The sequence below is a fragment of the Micropterus salmoides genome, unplaced genomic scaffold (assembly GCF_014851395.1).
Source record: "Micropterus salmoides isolate LMB-PRFRI ecotype aquatic unplaced genomic scaffold, ASM1485139v1 Ms_hic_scaffold_13, whole genome shotgun sequence".
NCBI classification, from domain to species: Eukaryota; Metazoa; Chordata; class Actinopteri; order Centrarchiformes; family Centrarchidae; genus Micropterus; species Micropterus salmoides.
The window spans coordinates 33,723,973-33,748,831 of NW_024040374.1; the positions used below are offsets into that span (position 1 = coordinate 33,723,973).

Here is a 24,859-nt window from a genome sequence, read left to right on the forward strand (position 1 = left end):
TGAAGTCTGTGGTTGCTGTCTGAATCCAAGCCCACCACAGTTTGTGTTCTCAGTCTAAGAAGGAACTTCAAACTTTTGTTTAGTCTTCTTTGACTCCTGTGTGGTATACACAATCACCAGTATTCTCGTCTTATGTAAAATGCGCTCTGGGCTGTGACGGCTGTACACCAGTGAAGGAAATAATGTCATTAGAAAAGGCCAATGCTTAGCACAGTTAGAAACCTTTTAAAACTTTACCTGGTATGGTCATAGACTATGTAAAAAGGGTTTGGTGCATTGAATTGAGGCTGTTGCTGTTATTTGTTAGAATGCTCAAAGTGTGGTTGGGATTTTTAAATTTTGAATGATCCACAAGTAATTCACATCAAACTAAATGTCTAACTAACATGTGCCAACACTCGGTGCTGGTTTCATGATTACAACCTCTTTCATGTTTGTTATTTACGTGAGGCTAGTAAATATTAAGTTTTAATGTGGTCAAATAAAGCCTTTTAACAATATTAATAATGTTCAGTTAGCTGTATTTAGTTTTCCACGAGGGGCTGGACCCTAGCAACCATTGTGTTAGAGTAACCATAGAAACGGCAGGACGCCTCCGCTGTTTACCGCGCTGCTGTGAAAGACTTCGTGAATGCTTTTTTCAGTCTTGTAGCTACAGTTAGCAGACAGTGTTTCTCAGCTAAAAGTTCAGAAACAAATTGAATAAACGCAGGTGAGAAAGGATGGACACTCCAGATGGAAACCAAGACGGAAGTGAGCAGAGACCGCTGTCTGCTGCTTCGTTCAAGGCCTTCATGTTGAAAAGCAGCACGAGAAGCAACCTGAACCTGTAAGTACCTCGTGAGGGACAGGTGTGTTGATAGCTCCGGCTGCTCATGTTAGCTTAGCTAGCCTTCTGTCTTGGTGAAGGCTCGCTCAGCTAACTCAGTGATCTTTATGGATGAATGTTTGAGCAGAAGTTGGAGGCGGGCCTCCCCATGCAGGGGGGCTCAAACTGTTTAATGGGAGGCTACGTGAAAAACATAGCGCATTAGTAATTACAGTAATTACCAAAAGGGGATTTAGAATAGCCTAAATGTGTGTCATGTGGTTAAAGAAATTTCACATTTCCCCCACATTCCCAGAGAAGAATATTGTAGTCTGTGATGTCAAACAGCAAAATTAGGCTGTCTTCTCTTTATTTCTTCTGTCTATGTGATCATATAACATTATTATGATCACTTGGGCATCCAGGACTTGAGCAAAATTGACCAGCCAAGCTGAAGGAGGGGCGTCTGTTTCTAAGCTTCTTCTGAGGGGAGGCCCACAGTGTCAGACAGAAATTCAAAACCCAAAACTAAAAGCTGTTATTTAAATAAATGCCTCACACTAAAAAGCAACTATTATTTAAACATTATGATGCTGTGTTAACAGCAGCAATGTGAATTCACCAAGATGCCGTTTAATCCCTCCTGTTTAATCCCTGTGTTTTTTAAACCCAAGAACACACTAAGACAGATGCTGGTACACCCCAAAGACCGCACACCCAAACACAAGAAAAGCAATCTAGTGTATGCGGTCCAATGCAGTGAGGAATGCACAGACCTGTATATTGGGGAGACTAAACAACCACTACACAAACGCATGGCTCAACACAGAAGGGCCAACTCCTCAGGTCAAGACGCTGCAGTCTACTTACATCTGAAGGACAGAGGACACTCATTTGAGGACCACCAGGTGCACATTTTAGACAGAGAAGATGGATGGTTTGATGAGGTGTCAAGGAAGCCATCTATACAAGGGTTGAGAAGCCGTCATTGAACAGAGGAGGGGGTCTACGCCACCACTTATCCCCCACTTACAATGCTGTCCTTTCATCACTTCCCAGGAAACTCAACAAACGTAACCTATAGGCCTCAGGTGAAGATACCAACGATGGTCGTTCAGTCTTGGCCACCGGTAGTCTTAACGACTGTAACGACAACAAGGAACACTAACGAACCAGCGGTATCGATCGACGACCCCACTGAGGTTAAATAGCTGAGTTTCCCTGCCAGTCAGTCAGAACTGAAGAAGTCCTTCGGATGAGGGACGAAACGTCTTCCAGTATCTTCAACCAAGTCCAGTTGCCCTTGATTTTAACCTTCGTTGGATCCCTCCTGTTTACTGAGTTATCTGGATAACTGCTGAGAGAATTATCTTAAAATCTAAGCCTCCTCAAATATTTAATTAATATAAAAGTTGTCAGAGCTATTTCTTCTTAACTTAACCCCATTAGGCTACTTAAAAAAACTGAGGAAGACCCTATCTGCTGGAAGTTCAGCAGCAATAATATTCTAATACTTAGGACCCCATCATTAACACATTTTACTGTAAAAAAAAAAAAACAAAAACAAAAAACCCCAAAGACCATCAGCCTAAATATCAGATTTTATCATCTCACAACCCATCTACAGTACACAAGAAAATGACAACAGCAGAACTGACAATACACAATTGTGTATTCCATGTTAGAGGTTTATCACAAATTGAAAAATACTGATACCACATGAAGCAATAAGTCAACAGTATATCAGTGATACCAGTTTCCTGCTGTCTGAAGGGTCAAATCAACCTATCCAACAGTCTTCTACCATCTCCACTGATCAACGACGATGACTTTTTGATTTTGTATCCTCCCAGACCCGTTACCCCTCAGAGGTGCCAACTTCAGTTTTTTTTCATGTGTTCCCCTTTTATTTGTTTATAATTTATTTTTTAGTTTGTCAGTCTTCCTCTCTTCTGGAGTTTCTTCAGCAGGTATAAATAAACACTCATGCTCAGACACACGGGTGCCCTAATCACTAGCATCAATAACAACTAAACTCTTGCATATTATTAGGGCCCGAGCACTAAAGTGCAAGGGCACCAACGGTGTCCTAGCATGAAGTGCAAGGAACCTGTTGTTTTTGCTCATATTTATTTTTTATTTTTTATCCCCGGAGAACTCATTTTTCTCCTCCTCGAGGAATGTGAGTATTAATATTACTGGGAGGGGTGGATTCATTTAGGCTAACATATTCTCCATCACCCAGCCAGGTTTCAGTAAGACAAAATAAATCAATATCATAATCTGATATTAGTTCATTTACTAGTACACCTTTAGAAGAGAGAGATCTGATGTTTAAGAGTCCACATTTAACTCTCCTATTCATTTGCACTATTGCTCTTGTGGTTTTAATTTTATGAGGTTTTTATGCACAGCTCCTCTTCTGTTTACCTTTTTAAATAATTTCGATGGTCGGGGGGCAGACACCGTCACTATAGGATTTCCACTAAGTAACTCCTGAAATGGAGGAGCAGAGAAGTGTGTTAGACTGCGACTCTGCCTCCTGGTCTCAACTCTGGGTTGTCATGGATTTGGTCCACTAATAAACTTGGCCAGATTTCTAGAAATGAGAGCTGCTCCTTCCCAAGTGGGATGGATGCTGTCTCTCCGGATCAGACCAGGTCTTCCCCAGAAAGTCTGCCAATGATCTACAAAGTCCACATCGTTTGCTGGACACCACCTCGACAACCAGCGGCGGAATGACGACATGCGGCTATACATGTCATCACTGGTCAGATTTGGCAGGGGTCCATAGAAAACTACCGTGTCCGACATTGTTTTTGCATATGTACACACCGACTCAACATTAATCTTAGTGACCTCCGATTGGCGTAACCGGGAGTCATTACCGCCGACGTGAATAACAATCTTACTGTATTTACGTTTATCCTTAGCCAGCAGTTTCAAATAAGACTCAATGTCGCCCGCTCTGGCCCCAGGGATGCACTTAACTATGGCCGCTGGCTTCGCTAACTTCACGTTTCTCAAAATGGAGCTGCCAATGATCAGAGTTGGTTTCTCAGCGGGTGTGTCTCGCTGAGTGGGGAAAATCTGTTAGAAACGTGAACAGTTTGATGGTCCCCGTGGACTTTGAATGCTTACGACTATTCTTCCTTCGGACAGTCACCCAGCCACCCCTTCCTGGCTGCACAGGAGATGCCGGGGGACGGCTACCAGAGGCTAACTCAGGCCGTTCCGCACCGACTAACGGGGACTGGCTAGCTACAGTAGCTAAAGACTGATCTACCAAGGTGCGGAGCCGGGCTTCTACATCACTGAGCCTCACCTCCATGTCTACAAATAAACTACACTTATTACACATACCATTACCGGTAAAGGAGGCAGAGGAGTAACTGAACATCTGACACACCGAGCAGGAGAAAGTAGGAGAGAGAGAGAGAAGGAGAAGCCATCGCTAGCTGCTAAGCTAAAGTCGCTAACGGCTAAGCTAAAGTACTGTAGCGTCAGCTACCAAAACTTTTGAACAACTGAGAGATTGAACAGCAGTCACTAAAAGATGGAAAGAACTGTGAGTGCTTAGGCAAAATTACTGTAAGAATAAGTGTATAGCAGACAGTTGGCTGCTGTAATCTAACAAATGTAACTGTTATTTAGCGAGAGCAGCACAACACGGTGCCAACACACAAGCACCGGAAACGGAAATGAGTCGACACGCTTACCGCAATACGTCAGCAGTACGTCAGCCAGGTCCTAATGTAGCCTACTTTTGTTTTCAGGTGGGTACTCCTTTCAGAGGTCACTGAAATGACTCTTCTGTCTGTAACAGAAGCCCTAAGGTCAGCTAAAGCTGCAGCCCAATCCTCAGTTCTTATCCTGCTTGACCTATCAGCTGCCTTTGACACAGTCAACCACAGAATCCTGCTATCCGCTCTCTCAGCAATGGACATCTCGATCTTGGGCCCCTTCTCTTCTCAATTTACACCACCTCACTGATCATTCGCTCGCACGGCTTCTCTTACCATTGCTACGCAGACGACACGCAACTCTACCTATCCTTCCCACCAGGCGATCCCACTGTCTCGGCGCGGATCACGGACTGTCTATCTTACATATCTGCATGGATGAAGGCTTGCCACCTTCAACTAAACCTCTCTAAGACTGAACTCTTGGTCATTCCAGCCAAGCAATCTATCTACCATAACATCAAACTACAAATTGATTCCGCAACCATCACTCCAACCAAGGTGGTGAGAAACTTGGGTGTCATGATTGATGACCAGCTGTCCTTTTCAGACCATGTTACTGCTGTCTCTCTGTCATTCCGCTTTTTTCTATACAACATAAGGAAAATCAGGCCCTACCTCACTCAGTACGCCACCCAGCTTCTGGTACAGGCCATGGTTATCTCTCGCATCGACTATTGCAATGCCCTCCTAGCAGGTCTCCCAGCTTGCGCGGTGAAACCCTTACAAATGGTTCAGAACGCAGCAGCGTGTCTAGTTTTTGATCAGCCCAAAAGGACTCATGTCACTCCATTACCCACTGGCTCCCCGTGGCCTCCAGAATCAAATTCAAGTCACTAATTCTTGCATACAGAGTGACTACTGGGTCTGCGCCCATCTACCTAAACTCCATAATACAAACTTGCGTTCCTTCTCGGCCGCTACGCTCCTCCAACGAACGCCGCCTGGCTCTGCCATCCCTTCACACAAAGAAATCCCAGTCCCAGCTATTCTCATCTGTGACACCACGATGGTGGAACGAGCTACTACACACCATCAGAGCAGGGGCGTCCCTCTCTAACTTCAAGATGCTCTTGAAAACTCATCTCTTCCGAGAACACTTCCTCTTATAACACCTCTAACTCCTAACCTATAACATGCACTTCCTGTGCTCTTCTTCTATCCCCTACAATGATCTTGTATTGATTGCACTTTTTGTTTTGATTGCACTTTTTGCTAACTCTTACTTCCTTCCCTAGGTATCTACCCCATTGATGTGATATGTACTGTGAGCTCTTATTAGTATTTATTGCTGCTCTTACTAGTATGTATTGTCAGTTGTAGATCTGTAGTTGATGCTCTGTTGATGCTTGTATGTTGTTCCTCAAATGTAAGTCGCTTTGGATAAAAGCGTCTGCCAAATGAGTAAATGTAAATGTAAATGTTTTGTCTCGTTTTCTCATGTCTCTTCTGACAGAATGTAAACATTATGGTATATGTTGCTTGTAAACCTTTCCCATTGTCTAATTCTATATATTGTATGTCTCTTCATCTGTCTGTGGTCATGTTCTTTGCGCCAATAAAACAATCGCCTGGAAACCTGCTGCTGAGATATACACAAAATACGCAAAACGTTTCAGTTACACTGTGCAAAATTTGTATGGTTTATGGGTTTTTAGTTTGTATTAAAATGATTTTGGACAATAAGATCAGTATGGACCATTTTTACAGTCAATGGTATGGACAGTCTTACTAAGCAGAACAGCACAGACTTTTTATTACTCCTAAATAATTTCATTAAAGTTGGGCCATAGCAATTAATCAGAACATGTCCTGTGTGACTGGTATCAATATGCAGTCATAATACAAAATAGTACAATAAATGTAACCGCAAGCAGCAATGATTGGGATCCAAGCAAGTTGTGAAAAATGCAACATTTGACATTTTCAGAAAAGAGCAGATGCAAATCACCCAAGAGATTAAAGTGATGAAAGAATTTCGACTTGGATATGATTGCAGAAACGCAAACTTCAGCATCACCTTGACCGTGTCAGTATATGTACCTGACTACTGCGTGAAATGTTCAACCCCCCTGCAAACTTTTGTGTTTATAAGTATTAAAGTTTAAGCTGCACAAACACATCCCACTAAAATAGAGATCTTTGACTCACTATGATCTTAACACCTCATGGTTGGCAAGTCTGACATGGTCACCTGGAGATTTGAACCCTGGGACTTCAGATCTCTAGAGGAGGTGACTTACTGTCTGAACTACTGGTGCGAGGCTGTTTCAACCTTCTCACAAGTTGAAGCAGTGACATCACATGTGCCTGACTCATATTTTTGTCAGTTTAAACTAAACCAACATGAAAACCCTTTGAAACACTTGATATTGGCCATCTAGAGAATGTCTGTGTCAATTTTGCGTCAGCGTTTGAAGAAAGAGTTGTGGAGATATACAGTAGATGGTAATTGATTTAGCTTATTCTGAAAAATATAGAGTGACTGACTTCTGAAATGACCATAGTTGCAGTGAGGCAAACATTTGTTAAACGTCAGTAGATGTGCTGAAAAATTCCAGCTGTCTAGGACGTATGGGTGATTTTCTTAGATTTTCGAAATGAGAAATGTCTAGAAATTTACATTTGTTGTAATAAGCCACGCCCACTTTGAGCAATCATTACAAAGTTTTGTGCGTCAACTGAGTAGTGACCCTAGATCGTACAAACCATGCAGTGAATTACGAGATATAAGCCTTTCACATGTGTAGAATATTCAAGGACTGTTCAGTGAAGCTCGGACCGAGCATCTGAAAAAGACGCTCCAAGTTTGGTTACAATAGCTTAAGCCAATTTTGATTTACGAGCATTTGTGTAAAATTGTACTAAGTAAAATTTATGGGGGAAAAACCGGACTAACGAATCAAAATGCTTTCGATAACTTTTGATCAGTCTTGAGAAGCTGCAGAGCTGCAGTCTATATTCATTCAACTTATACCAGCTAAACTGACGCTTATTGTTGACCATTTTCTCTCGCCTGCCATTCACCAGATTTGTGCAGAGTTTTGTGTGCATGCCGTGCCTTTATTTTTTTTGTTGCCTGACTAGTGGGTGGATTTTGCAACCCACCTTATCTACAATCACGTTCTTTCACCGTACCGGCCACAAACTCCACTTCTATACCACCGCTGAGTATAATCATCACCACTGTCCAGTTGTCCTGGTCGTAAGTCCGACAAAACCCCTTACTTGCGCTGGCCAATTGTCTTTGTTTTTCCTTGGCAACTTTGTGATGGACTGAATTTATGTTGATACTTTGTGATGGACTGAATTTATGTTGATACTTTGTATGGATTGAAATTATGATGATATTTTTATGTTGCTACTTTAGTTAAACTGGACTGAACTGCGGCTGATGTGTATTTTAAGTTGATTGCAGTGTGTTATATTGAGATTTGCTTTCTTTTGTGGTTTGAGAAAATACAAAAATACTTTTGAGAGCTGTTTTTTTTATCACACTGTTGCAAGTGTGTACATTCTATGCATGCGTCCTTTGTGACATTTGGGCAGTAAACCTAAACATCTTAAATGTCAGGAGAGAGACCTGACTGGCACCCCTGTAAAAGAACAAACTAATACTGAAAAGCCAAACTGTCACAACCTGGCAATTTTGATAAGTTTTCGTCCAGCAGATTTGCTGCCCAAACACTTTTAGCGGAGAAAAAGAAGAAAAAAGATAGAAAGTAGAAGAATAATGACAACAAAAACAATAGGGCTCCAGCAGCTTCTCTGCTTGGATCTCTAATAAAAACAGAACAGAACAAAACCATGCTACCATTTCCTTTGGAAAATCTCTGTGTTCTGCACAGTGCTATATGTGACACCTACATTTTGTGTCCAACTGGATTTTCTTTCCTCAAAAAAAGGGTTGAAAGCATAAAAGCACACCATACAGGACCTCTCCCATATATGTACTCACTTTTAACTTAAAAAAAAACATTAGCTTTTTGTAATTTTTCTGATAATTGAAGTGTCAAAATGTCATGTGATGCGACTGTCCAGCCATGACTGCTGTTTTGAAAACTTCTTTGAAATTACTTTAAATCTATTCAAAATTGTGTTTTGCCCTATTTTGCATGATTTCCAAAGTGTTTTCGCAAAGCATCTGTATTTATATTTCCATAATAATACACAAGTAAACTTTGTCCGATGATGTCCATTTTATGAAATATACCACTTTGGGACTTTTATGTTGAAATCCAACATACAGCAAGTATGTCTATCTCTCTCTCAAATCTGGAAAAATTTTAACAGCTGGTATGTAGTTGCCACTTTTGGATATCATGTGGTATGACCTCAGAAAAACAATTAATATAAAGTTATTTCCACCAGTATTTGTTTTGATTATAAATTCCATGGCGTCCTTTTGTAGGAAGCTAGCTAGTTTTGTTTAGATGGCCTATTCTCTGCCTGTACATTTTGACTAAATTAGAAAATATCATGTGGTGCGACCGTTGCAAAGTGGTTTCCATGATTGCCAATTTAGTTTTTGTCCTTTTATATTCAATTTATGACTTTTACATATAAAGTACTTTTATTGTAGTATGATTTGGAATTTCCGGGAACCATCACGGTCGAGAGGTTTGCGTGCCCCGGTGAGCCTGGAGGCTGTGTTGTCTGGAGCCTAGTGCTCCTGGTAGGGTCTCGGGAGGCAAAGTGGTTCCAGGTGAGGGGCCAGACTGAGAATGGTTCATTAAGACGCCTGATGAAACAACGAGGAAGAGGAGGAAAGACCCTGCCTGGAGGAAGCCTGGGGCGCCCGTCTGGAGCCAGGCCCAGAGGCACAGCCCGAAAAAACAACGTGGCACCCCCCTCTCCATCCTTTGGACCCACCATCCATTGGAAGATCTGCAGGGGTCGGGTGCGCTGCCACATGTGGCAGTGAAGGTCAGGGGCCTCGACGGACCAGACTTGGGCGGCAGAGGCTGGCTCTGGGGACGTGGAACGTCACCTCTCTGTGGGGGAAGGAGCCGGAACTTGTGCGGGGGATGGAGTGCTACCAGTTAGATCTGGTGGGGCTGACCTCCACGCACAGTCTTGGTTTTGGAACTGTACTCCTTGATAGGGGACTTCAACGTGCATATGGGCAATGATGGAGATACCTGGAAAGGCGTGATCGGGAGGCCTAACGAACACCAAATTTTGAAATCGTTTCATCTGATTTGAGGCCGCATGTTTCGGACACTTGGGTGAAGAGAGGGGCAGAGCTGTCAACTGATCGTGGGGGATGACTCTGGACAGACCCGGTAAGCCCAAACGGGTAGTGCGGATGAACTGGGAACGTCTGTCCGTTCCCTGTCCGTTAGATCTTCAACTCAAACCTCCGGCGGAGCTTTGCTGGCATCCCTGTGGAGGTTGGGGACATTGAACATGCGTGGGCAATGTTCAAAGCCTCTATTGCTGAAGCCGCAGCAGGAGGCTGTGGTCTCAAGGTCTTAGCTGCCTCAAGGGGCGGTAACCCTCAAACACCGTGGTGGACACCGGTGGTCAGGGAAGCTGTCTGACTGAAGAAGGAGGCCTTCTGGGATTTGTTGCCTCAAAGGACTCCGGAGGCGGTTGTAAGGTACTGACAGGCCCGAAGGGCTGCAGCCTCTGCTGTGGCAGATGCGAGGCAGCGGGTGTGGGAGAAGTTCGGAGAAGACTTGGAGAAGGACTTTCGGTTGGCACCCCATCAAGTATGGGGTGAGGGGGGCCTTCTCAGGGCTATCCAGTCCCTGTACATCCAAAGCGAGAGCTGTGTCCGACTACTCGGCTGTAAGTTAGACTCTTTCCAGGTGAGGGTTGGCCTTCGCCAGGGCTGCGCTTTGTCACCAATTCTGTGATATTCATGGACAGGATATCAAGGCGTAGTTGTGGCGAGGAGGGGCTTGGGATCTCGTCACTGCTTTTTGCGGATGATGTGGTCCTGATGGCATCAGCGGTCCGTGACCTTCAGCTCTCACTGGATCGGTTCACAGCGGAGTGTGAAGCGGTTGGGATGAGGATTAGCACCTCCAAATCTGTGGCCATGGTTCTCAGCAGGAAACCAGTGGAGTGCCAACTCCAGGTAGGAAATGAGTCCTTACCCCATTGAAGGAGTTCAAGTACCTTGGGGTCTTGTTCACGAGTGAGGGGAGATTGGAGCAGGAGATTGGCCGGAGATTCGGAGCAGCGGGGGCGGTATTGCACTCGCTTTACCGCACCGTTGTAACGAACATGCCTCTCTGTCACGCTGCGCTGAATGAAGTAACGTTACGGAGCCGGTGTTGATCTGCCTCTGAGAGGGGAACGTTGAAGTAACAGAGCCTGAACATGTCTGAGTGAAAAGCCACAGCCTGCATGCTGGTGTTCCTGTGGTTATTGTGGTTTTTCAGTATGAAACTGGTTGTTTCGGATTATGCTCACTCATGACTTCAAGCGAGCACGCGTACGAGCACACGCCTGGTCACAAGAGCAACATAACATGTTGCTCTTGTGCGTGTTTCCATTTCTTAGGAAATGCATTTTTTATTTGTGAACGTGTTGGCGTAGTAGCCCGTCCTCACTTGATTTATTATGCTGCTTTACGACCCATTTTTCCGTTTTTAACCACCTCTATTGCGTTCGATTCCCCTATGAAATCAATTTAGAGTTATTTTCAGTTTGAAGCCAACTTTAGTCCTAACAAAATGTAGCAACGTTTTTTTATTTCAACGGAAATGGTGGTGCCTTGAACATCTTGTTGCATACGCCAGCCACTGGACTTCACTGTCTTTTAAATGTGGCTGCTGATTGGGTAACACCTCTGACACACCCAATAAATGAGAAAAAACATACTTGCAGTTAACACCACATGCCTGCAGTTAATGAAATTAGATTGAATATAATGTATATGTTTGTTCAAAACAAAGCCGTAAATGTGTACTGCACTAAAATAAATGTAATGTAATGAGATTTTTAATCAAAAAACTGTTTATGAAATGTTTGTGTTCAAGAAAATTCTTTAAAATTTTAATAATGATATCTGGTTTAAATATATTTTTTGTTTAGGAGTTTTTGTTCATTGATCTCTTTAAATATATATTTTAATGATATGCAGTGTTCATGTCATTTGGAGCGACCACTCATCATGTGGTGCAACCAATAATAACAATAACTGTATTAAATTAAAAATAAAATATCTGATTCCTATGAAATATTAATTACTGATACAGTATGTTTAAGTGAATGATATTTTTTTTAATTTAAGAAGGGGCCTGTGACATCATAGAACAAAAATATGACATCTGTATGTGCCGAAGCGTCCAGAGAGCACGGCTGAGGCTTTTTCCCGACCTTCATCCGCTGGCTCCGACGCTTCCTTTCCTCGTTCGGGAGCCCGTTCTCGGCTTCTCCCGCTCGCGGTTTGGGTCCGGAGATGCTGCAGCAATCCGACTCCGAGGAGGCGGACGTGCTCAGCGTAGTGGACGATGACTTCCGGGTGTCGGGGCGGCGTCATCTGGCGGCGCCCGACTATGACGTGCTGCTGGAGGTGGTGACTAGAGCCGTGGCTAAGCTCAACATCAACTGGCCACAAGAGGAGCAGACACCACAGGCTAGTGGTAAGCTTGATGAAAGGTTTCTTAAGCACCACAAGCCACCTCCACGCCGGTCTCTGCCATTCTTTCCTGATTTACATGATGAACTGAGTAATCATGGGGCAGACCCTTCTCTACATGGCTTTCCACACCCCGATCATTGAACTACAGTAATGTGATGGGGGTTAGGGACCGTGGTTATGGGAGGATGCCTCGGGTGGAGGATGCGCTTGCGAGCTATCTCTCCCCTCGACTTGCGTCCTCCCTGGAGAAGCCGGCGTTACCATCCAAACCATGTCGCACCACATCCACGCTGGTGGGGAAGGCGTACATGGCAGCGGGCCAGGCAGGTGCGAGCTTGCACACCATGGCGGTGCTTCAAGCCTACCAAGCCGACCTGCTACAGGAGATGGTTCAGAGGGGGGGTCCCTCTGAGGAAGATCTGGCGGAGCTTCGCAGAACCACGGAGCGTTAGACGCAGGGCGAAGCGTTCTGCCAGTACCTCCCTCGCCAGTCTGGACCCAAGGCAGCTGAGGCTGCCAGGCATAGGTCCCTTCCCTCTACGAGCTCCTACGGAGAGGAGAGGAAGCAGAGTGTCGCTTCTCGGGGGCCCCCCCGAGGAGCTGGGGCAGCGAGACGGCGCTCTCACCCTCAGCCCCCCGGAGGCCGACCGAGGTCCCCTCCGCCGTCGCAACAGGTGATGTTATCCTGCCGTTTACACGTTCAGGACGCACCTGCCACCATTGAGTCCACGCCGTACTGCCTGCCCCGAGGGTCTGCAGTCAGGATGCAGCAGGTCTGCTCCCTGATTCTGCGTCCCTGGGAGATACATCGCCCTGAGCGATAGTAACCTCAAGGTGTACGTGGCAGCTATTTTCCACACCCCTCTGAGGGAGGGGTCCTTGGGGAACTTCCCTTGGTTGTACGTTTCCTCCGTGGTGCCCGGAGGATGAGACCTGCGACTCGGTCCAAGGTTCCCACTTGGGATCTGGCAGTGGTTCTTGGGGCGTTGGCTGAGGCCCCCTTCAAACCCCTGGAGTCAGCTGAGGCTAAGCACTTGACCCTCAAGATGGCCTTTCTCCTTGCTATCACCTCTCTGAGGAGGGTGGGGGATCTCCAAGCACTTTCGGTTTCCCCGCAAAGCCTGGTGTTTGCCCCGGGGAATATTAGGGCTATCCTGCACCCTCGTTCAGGATACATCCCTAAAGTGCCTTCTTGTGCGGCAGGGTCCACAGTGCTGCAGGCATTTCATCCTCCACCTCATGTGACGGCGGAGGATGGGAGACTTCATCTGCTCTGCCCTGTCAGAGCACTGAGTATTTACACTCTGAGGTCCTCCCGTTGGAGGAAGGCTGACCAGCTGCTAGTGTGTTTTGGGTCTCCCAGGGCCGGGCTCCCTGCATCCAAACATACTATTAGCAACTGGATTGTTCAGACTATTTCCCTGGCCTATCAGGTGCGCGGTTTGCCTTCACCTGTGGCTGTGAGGGCTCATTCTACCAGAGGCATGGCGGCCTCTCGAGCCCTCCTTTCCGGGGCCTCTTTGCAGGATGTTTGTTTAGCGGCTGGCTGGGCCACTCCGCACACATTCATTCGGTTTTACAGTCTTGACCTTCCTTCGGCACCTGGCACTCGTGCGCTCTCCTCTTAGTCGTGCCACTTTATTGCACACAGGGGCAGGCGGGGTTTTCGGCACGGTTTAGTGGGTATCTCGTTCCCATAGTGTCGTAACCGACGCAGTTCGAGTTCCCTCGAAGGGGAACGTCTCGGGTTACGTATGTAACCCTGGTTCCCCGAGAAGGGGAACGAGACACTGCGTCGGCCCGCCGCACCTCTCTCCCCGCCTGAAGCGCCTGCTTCATAGTTTAAGCTAATGATGAGTGTGTACAGGTGTGCTTTATACTCCTCCGGTTATTCCGTCACACCTTACCGTTCTAGCAACAAGCCAATAGGATTGGAGTGATTTCATTCACGTTCAGACCTGCTTCGCCTGGAGGCGTTCCCATAGTGTCGTAACCGACGCAGTGTCTCGTTTCCCTTCTTGGGGAACCAGGGTTACATACGTAACCCGAGACGTTCCCGAGGGAGCGTTTCCGGTTTCCCAAGGGACTGCCTTTCTAAACTTTAATGTCTAAAAGAAAATCTATTTGCGCGTATTATAATCAAATATTTTCCACAATCAAACCTCAGTGGTCAAACAATTGTACCGTTCTAAGTTAAGCATTTGGTAACAGGAAACAATTGTAACATTATTGGTCAGGATAAGTGGGTGACATTTATACATTAACGGCATTTCCGACGATGGTATGTAATACTTATTTCGTCCACTTGGGGGAGCTCAGGTTACATGACGAAAGCTTAGGTTAACCCAAAACAATCTTTCCTTAGGAAATGGGGAATTCAGTCTTAAATTCAAGCTGGATAATTAATAGAGTATAGTATGACATTTCTTTATCATCATTTCTAAAGGAATTGTGTGAGAAAGTATTGTGAACAAGCATTGGTTACACATAAGATGACGGAGTGTCCTTAATCTTGTTGAAAATAAAAACACTGCAAAAGTAACTTATTTAGATTCTTTTCAGCACTAATATCAACAACAGATAGCAGTTAATGCATTGGGTCTTTGGAGACTGCAGTCTTTGTTTATTTAAAGTTCGGCTGTCCTGGATTATGTCACAAGTGGGTGTGAAAGGGGGTATCCCTTTGATGGGGTAATGAAACACAGAGCAAGGTCAGTTGCCACGGTGGGGGGGGGCAGTTTTGATAGGCTGTTCAGGGAAATGCTAATCGCTGGTTAGTGTCCCTTTTGTCAGTTTAACAGTCAGGCACCGCGTTATCAGCTTCGGAATCAAAAAGGTGCCAGTTTTATGATCAGGCTGCTCAGGAATAGCACTTAGAAAAAGCAACCTTTTCACCCCCCTTCCGTTGGGGTCTCTTCAGCAGTCTGTTGAAGTTGATCTTTAACCCACCTGCTCCTCTCTGGGAGAGGAAAAGAGGATTTTGGAGTAGCTCCAAATTTATTTAATATAAAATGCACAAATCCACACGGTTGTCCCACTACACATCATTATTTACAAAAACCCAAAAGAAAAGCAAATACATTGTATCTAAAACCTTTATATTACTGAGAACTTGTAAAAACTGTTAAGCATGTTAAGGAAATTAATTCATTTTAGAATAAATTATGGTCGCACCACATGACATTTTGTAAGGCCACAAACCGTTTATGTAGCTGAAAAAACACTAAAATCATTTAATTTGAAAAATTACATTCATTTATGTGTACACAGCATTCTTAATGTTTGAACGCAAATAAATGTTTTAATTTTTTGTATTTTAAAATTGGCCTGTTGAAAATCCTTATACATCATTGACCCATGTGTGACCCATGTAACATTTCTGTGGGGACCAAGAGATGATCAAACACTCCTTTCCTGAATCTGTTCTATAATGTTCTAGATATGACCACCTCACTCAGTTGCTGATAAAAGTGATGGATGAGCGTCCACAGAATGTGGTGGATGTGATTGAGGACATGAGCCATGACGTGAAGCAGGGTTTATTTGAAGACAAGCAGAGCACCCTGCGAGTCCTTCCACAGGCTACAGCTGCTGAGTTGCTGGCTGAGCGGCAACGCCTGCTGTTTTCTCGGCAAGAAGAGACTGAACAGGAGGAAGAACTGGTATTAGCTACATACACCTACACTGCACATTTGTCTTGGTGATTTGTAGGGGTTTACTTGTTGTTAAATCAGATAAGATGATTTAACAAGAAATGTTAACAATCACTTCATAAAGACCCTCAGACTCTGGGGCCTGACTCCGTGGGCGTGGGCCCGTAGACCCGTTTGGTAATCTGTCCGTGGCTGCTTGTGTTTAGACAACATTTGACATTAAAGATGTTTGACCTGTTTTGTTAAAAGAAAAAATGGAAAATTGTAATATTATCATGGAACCTTACTCGCACTAGTATTGAAAAATATTCCCCAAGACTTTTATATACACCCTTCAGAAAATTCTTTGAGCATAAAAGTTTATTCTTGACCTTGGCATCAGTATATGTAACAAAAAAGCCCCCTAACTAGCTTTTTTGAGCTTTCTCAGGGTCTCGGAGCTAGCTGGTGTTATCACCAAGTGGGAAGCTTCCGGAGACGCAAAGCCAACTCGGAAGTCCCTTAAACCTGCATTCTATCGAACAGCCAGCAGGGGGTGACTCCACTGGTTGCAAAAAGAAGTCCGGCTCCATTAGAAATAATGGCAAAATGACCCTTCTCACCTGATTTATTCCCTCAGTAAACACTTTCCTAATGAGTTATGGTCTCAGTCGCTAGTTACATGTCTTCTTTAATACAGCATGATGTTCATTTAGTAAATTGTGGTCCCATTTAGGGGATAATTGACCATAAAGCAGAGTATACTTCAGCGCGAAACTAATCAGGCCAATCAGACTAGAGTCACTCGTACCCACTGTGTAAATTTAGTGCCGTTGAAAAATCTTATTAGGAGTTTGCTTTTCATTTTCTCCGGTGAGTAAGCCTGTTGTTCGCTAGACAAAATTAGCAGACTGGTTAAAATGACAGTTCATGTGAATTACAGATGCACCTGATGCAAGCAAGCTAGATAGCTCCACACAGAGCCGTTGGTTCCACAGTCTCTTCCAAATATGGTCACATCCGGTGCCGCAGGTTGCCAAAAATCAACATGGCAGCGCCCTAATGGTCAAACTCAAGGCTTCAAACGGTAGTCCAGAAACTCACGGGTGACATAACAATGACTACATCCACTTCTTTAATACAGTTTATGGTTATCACATGACCTACAGTAAGTTTGGAACTTTGGTCACATAATAGCAGGTGGTTCTATATAGGGGGATATATTTCTGTTCATCCACTGACTCCTGTTCAATGACCTTTGACCTCTTCCCAGTCAGTGCTTTAAGCAGTTTTGGTCTATAGTTCACAAATAGGTGATGTCTGTTTTCAATGTTCATTCAGTCTTTTGTCCAGGGTCCTTGCTGTTTCACTCATGTAGTGTTACCCACAGCCATCACTTCTCACAGAGATCTTATAAAAACCTTTTAACCATTATGATTTTGCCTACATGCCTTTTCACCGGAAAATCTTTTTTAGGTAGAAACACCTCTTCCCAACGTGAGTGAGATTGGCTTCTACCTGGAGCAGGCTGGAGTAGGTCTGGGCAGGGAGGAGATGCAGAGGGTCTTCCTCGCACTCAAGCAGCTTGTTGAGTCGCAGGCGCTGCTGCGCTGCCGACTGTGGGGCAAGGTTCTGGGTACAGAGAGCAGCTATGTTGTTGCCGAAGCTGAATACAGAGAGGGGGAGGAAGAGGAAGAGCAAAGCACTGAGGAAGCAGCTGAGGAAGAGGAGAGAGAGGCAGACACTCAGGAGAATGAGGTGAGGAAGTAAAAAATAATCAATATCCTGTTTTAAAAGTATTTGGTCATATTTTAGGAAGAAGCCTTCCCATTTCTTGATTTATTTCTGATTCTGATTTATTCATTATCTTTTAATGCAAACTCAACAATTCCTCCATGTTTTCTTCTTGTTTACGTGTTTATCTCTTGATAAACTTAAAAGACTATAAAATTAAATTCCACTTCATTAATTCCATCAACAACTGCTCCCTTTAATCTTTTTATGATCAAGAATTGAAATGAACTGTTTATGAACAGTTTTTCTGGTATGGTGGCTTTGTTTTCAGATGGATCCACTTCCTCAGTTGACCTATCAACCCCTACCAGTAGTGCCAAAGGAACCCATAGGAACAGGTGCAAACAAGTATGTTTACTATGTGTGCAAAGAGCCTGGTCTTCCTTGGGTAAAGCTTCCTTCAGTCACTCCTGCACAGATCACTGTTGCGCGCCAGATCCGTAAATTCTTCACTGGGAGGCTTGACGCCCCAGTTGTGAGCTACCCGCCTTTCCCTGGGAATGAAGCTAACTATCTGAGGGCACAGATTGCTCGGATCTCTGCTGGCACACAAGTCAGCCCCCAGGGCTTCTTCCAGGCTGGAGAAGAGGAAGGTGATGAGGAAGATGAGGCACCGCGGGACAGCTACGAAGTGAATCCTGACTTTGAGGGCATTCCAGTTGCTGAGATGTCTGAATCCACCTGGGTGCATCATGTTCAGCACATCCTACAGCAGGTACGTATGATCAAAGCCTGTGCATTGACCATTTCCTCAGCTGATGTATATGTGTGTTATGTGATGTGTAAATTGACTGTTTTAGGGTCGCTGTACTTGGGTGAACCTGGCTGTGAAACCAGGAGAAGACTCTAATGAGGAAGGAGAGGCTGAGGATAAAGAAGAGGAGCCTGATGAGCCTGAGCCGGAAGTTGGACCCCCTCTGCTCACTCCTCTCTCCCAAGATGCAGGTCAGTCTTTAGCTGTGTTCTGTCCCACACAGTAACTGTGCTCCCTGTTCAGGGAGCGTTCGTTAAGGGAACGTCCATCAAAAAATTTCCTCCATTCGCAACACCCTGCAACATCACCAACGCCGACATCACTTCCTCTGTGCATTACCCTGGTAACCAGGACCCTCTATTTGCAACGTATACCAACAACAACCCACAAAGACCAATATGCCATAGGCCTACATATAACGCAAATAGTGTGCAACGTGAGTGTAACCAAAGTGTCAACAATATTAAAGTTTATGCAGGAGGCAATGCCTCCTGGCATTTTTATTTAAGCAGTCATGACAGCACTTTTCCAAATAATCACATTTCAGCTCCTCAAACTACCGTTGCAAATCTCTTTACACCACTTTCTTATGTGCGTAAAACACAGACAAATGAAATGTCCGCAAGCACATTATATCATCAGCAGGTTCAGCATCTTAAACAATGACTAAAGAGCAAATAAAGCATAACTTACCTTTCAGAAGCGCACACGGTGGGCCTTCATCGCAGCAAAGGTCTTAACTGCATCCTCTATTTCGATTCTCTGTGCCAGTTCATGTTCTATGGAGATTGTTGCCAGTCCATTAAGTCTGTCTTGTTTCATTGTACTGCGAAGGTAGTTTTTTATTAGTTTCAACTTTGAGAAACTGCGTTCTCCTGAAGCCACTGTAACAGGAAGCACTCAATATTACAATATTGTAGCATTACGAGAAGCACTCGTAATAAGTAAGCATTGGAAAAAACTGTTTCCATCCCATTATCACATATGAACTTGAGTGCGTCTAGGGGTTTAGTTCCAGCTGGTAGACGTCTACTCAAAGCAGTCAACTCTGCAAAAAGCTCTTGTCCATTAACATCTCTGGAGTCGCCGTGTGTCAGGGCTTTTTCCAGCGCTGTACATTCTTGGAAAACGTCAGTCACGTTTTTCTCCTTGATGGATACAATGTCATACAACAGCCCAAATATGTTCCCGTGCTCCTGGAGTTCAGAAAAACGCTCTTCAATAGCATGAGAGCAGTCCAGTATTCTGTTGAAGAAAAGCACTTTGTAATCCTGTTGTGGATCCATCACTGCCTCATCCTCTCCTTCATAGTGAAACAATTTTTTCCTCTTTCGTGGTCGCACTGTACTTTATGGAGGAAAGCGGGCCTCTGTTTCCAAATCCTCTGCCAATACTCTTGCATTGGACAGCACTCTCTCAAAACTGCTGTCTGCGCGGTAGTCCACCAGGAATCTTTTTGTCAAGTTCAGTTGTGCCACTGCACGAGGTACATCAAGACTCGTTGTCTGTAGTATTTTGCTGGGCACATTTATCTCACATAAAATGTCTTACCATGTTATGATACATTATTACGTTATATGAGCACATGAACGGGTAGGTTTTGATCTTGGCTGCAATGCCTCTGGCTTCACATCTAGTTTTAGCTCCACATGTGCCAGTTAGACTTTCATCTTCTGCCACTGACAGCAGCACATCATATACATCCCCCAACTGGTGTCAAATGGGTTTGACCCGACGTTCCCATCTTGTGTCACTTAAAGGCTTGACTATGAGGCCACGCTCACCTATGTGCTGTTTTAACACATCCCAGCGAGAGGTGGAAGCAGAGAAAAAGTTATAAACCTCCTGGATAGTTGAAAAGACGTCGACTGCCTGCAGACAACATGAGGCTGCATCATTAACTACAAAGTTTAGAGAGTGGGCGCTGCAAGGCACATAAAATGCCCTTGGGTTTATGTCTACCACTCTTTTTTGCACACCACTATGCTTACCTCTCATGTTTGATCCATTGTCATAGCCTTGACCTCTCATGTCCATAATATCAATATCCAGCTCCCTAAGTTTCTTAATAAGGACCTCAGTCATGCCGGCTCCTGTACAATCAGTTATCTCTATGAATTCTAAGAAATGTTCTCTGATCTCCACACTTCCTCCCTGTGTTATAATAAAACGTACAATCACGGTCATCTGTTCTTTTCTGCTTACATCGGGAGTACAATCTAAAATGATAGAGAGTATTTAGCTGACCTCAGCATCGTGAGAATTTCCTGCTGAATCTGGGATACTAGCATTGCAATGATTTCATTTTGAATATCCCTTACAAAAGTGCCGCTCTAGGCAATTGCCTAGTTCGCCTATATGGACCTGGGTCTGTCTGTTTGTTTCTTTAAAGAAAAGAAACAAGGACAACGTGCACACAAGATACAGAAACAGGAGGAGAGGTTCAATATCCTGTTGACAAAATATCTGGAGAGACACTCACAGCCAGGGGAGAGAGAGTTCTCAGGACAGAAAACAGAGGCTTAAGCTGATGATACACGGGGCAACTTTTTGAGCAATGTTGCTGGGCAATCTTGCTAGTGGCAAGTCCGGCTATGTTTTGAATGGATAGCGGCGGTGCGGGGCGGGTGGCGGAGTGGTGGGGGGAGGGGATTACGGTAGTAATCTTTACTCATTACCACTGACGGCAATGTTGCCCTGCACGATTGCTCTAAAAGTTGCTCTGTGTATCATCAGCTTTAGAGAGTTGCAGTGGTTTTGACAAAGTTTACAGTATTCTCGTCAGCAGGACCCCCGGAGAGGTTCCGCTCCCTACGCCGGCCCCCTGCCTAACCTCCAGAGAGATCTCGCCTCTGCTGTGACAGGGACGATCTCCTGAACTGTTTTGTCCCCCTGGCCTGCTCGGTCGACCTCCCGAACTGTTCTGTCCCTCTGCCCTGCCCTGTCCTGCATGTTTGGCCGAGCACCTTTCTTGCCTTGTTCCCTGGACTATGTGTTTGTTTTTTTGTTTTTTTCTGGCCCTCCTCCTGTCCTCCCTCTGCCCACCCGGGTTCGACTAGGTTCTGGTACTTTGTAACATGTGTGTTTCTGTCTTTGTTGGTTATTCATTTTGTCCCATGTCTGCCTGTCAAGTGTTCTCTCTGTTTTTCCCCGCTCTCTCACTGTCTCGTTAATCCCAATAGTATCACCTGCGTGATCCTGCCCTGCTCATTAGTCCGTGTATATATACCTGGTGTTTCTGTCTTGTCTTTGTTAAGTCATTATACCTTGTGTTGCAGTATTTTCGTTGTGAGGAGAAGCTCAGTCTGTTTTTGGATTTCTGCCTGAACCCTGTTTTTGGACTTTGTTTTCCTTTGCCCTTGTGGACTTTACTTTGAATTCAGCCACTACTTGTAAGTGTACTCGCCTTTTGTTAAATAAACTGTTGAACTATACCTGCCAGTCGTGCGTCCCGCGTCCCGTGATTGGGTCCTACAACCTGCTTCACCACACACAAATCTTAACAGGCCCAGGACCGGAGGGCTCTGCAGCGGGTGATTAAAACTGCTCAGAAGATCATTGGTACCCATCTCCTGAGCATCAGTGATATCGGTGAGGTGCCTACGCAGAGCCCAAAGGATACTAAAGGACAGTACCAACCCAGCCACAGCCTGTTCACCCTGCTGCCTACTGGGAAGAGAGAAGTTTCTGCTGCCATACCACCAGACTGCAGAGCAGCTTTCCCCCCCCCAAGCTATCAGACTTTTAAACTCTAATTCATCCTCAGCACTGCTCCACTGATGATAGTTTATTTCTGTTTACCATTTTTATAATTCATTAATGTATTTTGTCTACTATGTAGCAGAAGGGAGTTACAAAACTCAATTTAACTCTATAACTTGTTATATTGTGACAATAAACCTACCTAGCTACCTACCTAAAAAGCTAAATGAAGACTGGAGAACAAGGGAGAGGTGTTTTTTTTTTTTTTTTTTTTCCATAGCTGTAAGTAGCTACTGCCATTATTGTGTCACAGTCTAAGATGCAAAGAACAGTCACACTCTGCCTGTCAGCCATACCTTGTTTTGCACTTTCAAGTTTAGTTAATTATAAGTCTTATAGTATGTTGAGTTTTGGGTCCTGTCTAGTGCCTGGTGTCCAGTATCTGTTATATAGTCTGTGTTTTGAGTTTCAGTTATTCCTTGTGTCCAGTTACTGTGTGCTTGTGCTGGTTGGTCTGTTACTGTCTGTGTCTTTGTTTGTTTTTTTCTTCCTCTGGTCTGTTATGTGTTCAGTAACCTGTGTTCCGTCTGTTCCCCCAGTTGTCACTTTCTCTGTGTCTCTCTCTCGGTTTTCCCTGCTGTCTCTGCCTGCCTCGTTAGCCTCATGCTCCTATCCTGTGTTGCTCCCGCCCTGCTCATTAGTCTGTGTGTGTGTGTATATACCTGGTGTTTCTGTCTTGTCTTTGTCGGGTCAGTTTTGTCACCCAGCGTAGCAGTGTGTTCTCCTGTTGTCAGCCTCACTCGTCGTGTTTCCCTGCTTGTTTTGGTTTTCTGTTGGACAACCTTTGTTTTGGACTTAGTCTTTCAGCCACTCGGTCTGTAAGTGTGCTCGTTTTTTGTTGCCCTTAATAAATAAATCACTGAACGGCACCTGCTAGCCTTTGGGTCCTCCAACCTGCTCAACCCTGCCTTCACCACAAAACCGTGACAGGGTGTCCTTATGTTAAAGATTTTGGCATGTCATAAATTCGTTTCCCCGTCAATGGTTGTGACGAAGTTAGTAGTTTATTTATAGAATCAATTATTTAATGTTGCACATTTAGCTGAAGTTTGGTAAAGAGAATTGTTTATTACAGAGGTGGTGATGGAACAGTGGATTAGACACTTGACATTTGATTCCCACTGCATTTGATGGGGGGGGTCTCTAGATTTTTTTTGTCCTTTGCCAATCACATGCCTAGTCTTTATGTGGAGTGGACGTCATTGTGGCTATCCGATCACAACCAATTCTCAGCCACATCCAAAGTCATCTTAAAAAGACAAAGACACATGTTTGTTTTTTAATAGCAATAATATGATACATTTTCAGGTGTGTAAGAGATGGCCAATATTGGTGGTGGAAATAATGTGGAAACTGCCTAGAACCATTCTTGACCAGGGACACAACAGTCTCATCTGAACAACGTTATTTCCTTTGATATTTGTCTCTCAGAAATCTTCAACACCCCTCCCTGGACCTCCAAGATGTCCTCCGCTCTCACCTCTCAGCATGCAGTAGCTGTGCTGCGTTCCAACCTCTGGCCAGGGGCATATGCATACGCCTGTGGAAAGTAAGTGAAAAGATCAGAATATTCTGACTTCCTGTGTTTGATTCCTGAAGCCAGTGTTCCAAATTACAAACAACCATGTGCTGTTTCTTAATTTAGGAAGTTTGAAAACATATATATTGGATGGGGTCTGAAGTACACAGGTGAAGGGTACAGCCCACCTGTCCTCCCGCTACCACAGAAAGAATATCCTAGTGGACCAGAAATCACTGAGGCCCTGGACCCATCACTGGAGGAGGAACAGGCAGTGAAAGAAGCTTTAGAGGAGCAGCAAGCTGCCCAGGAGGAGATGGAGGACACGGAGGAAGAAGAGGAGGAAAATGATGACTGAGAAAACAGTTTCTACATTTTTCAAGAACTTATTTGGAAGTCACTAGCCAAATAAATCAGTTTACTCAGCAACATGGCTTGATGTAAATTCAGGTGATGGTTCAATAACCAAGGAGGGCAATAGTGGAAAGATGAGGCAATGCTTGCTTTGCCCCATGCAGCTTGTAACCACTAGTGGCACAATGGAATAATCTTTTACATGTGGGTCCCCATTTTGTTCTTGTGCACACTACAGCCTGCCCAAGCTAATTGCAGGTAAACTGGTACTGTGTTTAGAGCAGCTGATATAAGTGTTGTTGCATAGTTTCCCCACCAGAGGGCGCTCTGTGGTTGGAACACCACAAAACACAGCAATCAGCTGACATGATCAGCTGTACTTTTGTTCAAAGTAGAACCCCCATTTCCAGAAATGTGTTCTGGGATATAGTAATTCATGCCGCATTGTCAAAGGGCTCGAACCTCACTTAGAAATAAAGCACACACCTGTTTTCATTGTTGCTTGGAACAGCCACTATTTTATTGATTTACCGATACTCAGGAACACAGCTCCTCCACCATCTCAGCTGCTGTAACTTACGTCACCCACATGATATACAATAGTGCAGCATAATGGCACAGGACAACTACGCTAAGGTTACTTACTGCGGTCTAAATGTTGTGTGGCAACAATGTCATTATAATATTTAGTCACTAACGTTATCTTTTCTAATGCGAATACTTCAAAATGCGCATTAATGTTGATGGAAACACGGCTACTGGTGAGAGCTGGGTGGAACAGTGCCTCAGTGTAGCTGGAGACACCATCCGGCCCCTGGGCTTTCCTTGTGTGAAGAGCTCATAGACACCTTTCTCAGAACATTCAGTTCAATTTTATTTATATAGCGCCAAATCAC

General features: G+C 44.6%; 1 protein-coding gene across 1 annotated transcript; it reads left to right on the forward strand.

The window, feature by feature from the left end:
* Window positions 1–588: 588 nt before the first annotated feature.
* LOC119901287 (radial spoke head protein 6 homolog A-like) lies at window positions 589–24,458 on the forward strand. The gene is made up of 7 exons (XM_038716901.1): window positions 589–829; window positions 15,588–15,810; window positions 17,257–17,538; window positions 17,846–18,289; window positions 18,375–18,519; window positions 23,522–23,639; window positions 23,736–24,458. Exons 1-7 carry the CDS (start codon window positions 723–725, stop codon window positions 23,965–23,967), a joined length of 1,551 nt encoding a protein of 516 aa, XP_038572829.1. The 5' UTR covers window positions 589–722; the 3' UTR covers window positions 23,968–24,458.
* Window positions 24,459–24,859: the final 401 nt, after the last annotated feature.

Excerpts from the sequence above, each read along its gene's own strand:
- LOC119901287 (XM_038716901.1), top strand. The coding sequence starts at position 723 with ATGGACACTCCAGATGGAAACCAAGACGGAAGTGAGCAGAGACCGCTG. Across the intron at positions 830-15,587 it reads ACGAGAAGCAACCTGAACCT|ATATGACCACCTCACTCAGT; the intron begins GTAAGTACCTCG and ends ATAATGTTCTAG. Across the intron at positions 18,290-18,374 it reads TTCAGCACATCCTACAGCAG|GGTCGCTGTACTTGGGTGAA; the intron begins GTACGTATGATC and ends TGACTGTTTTAG.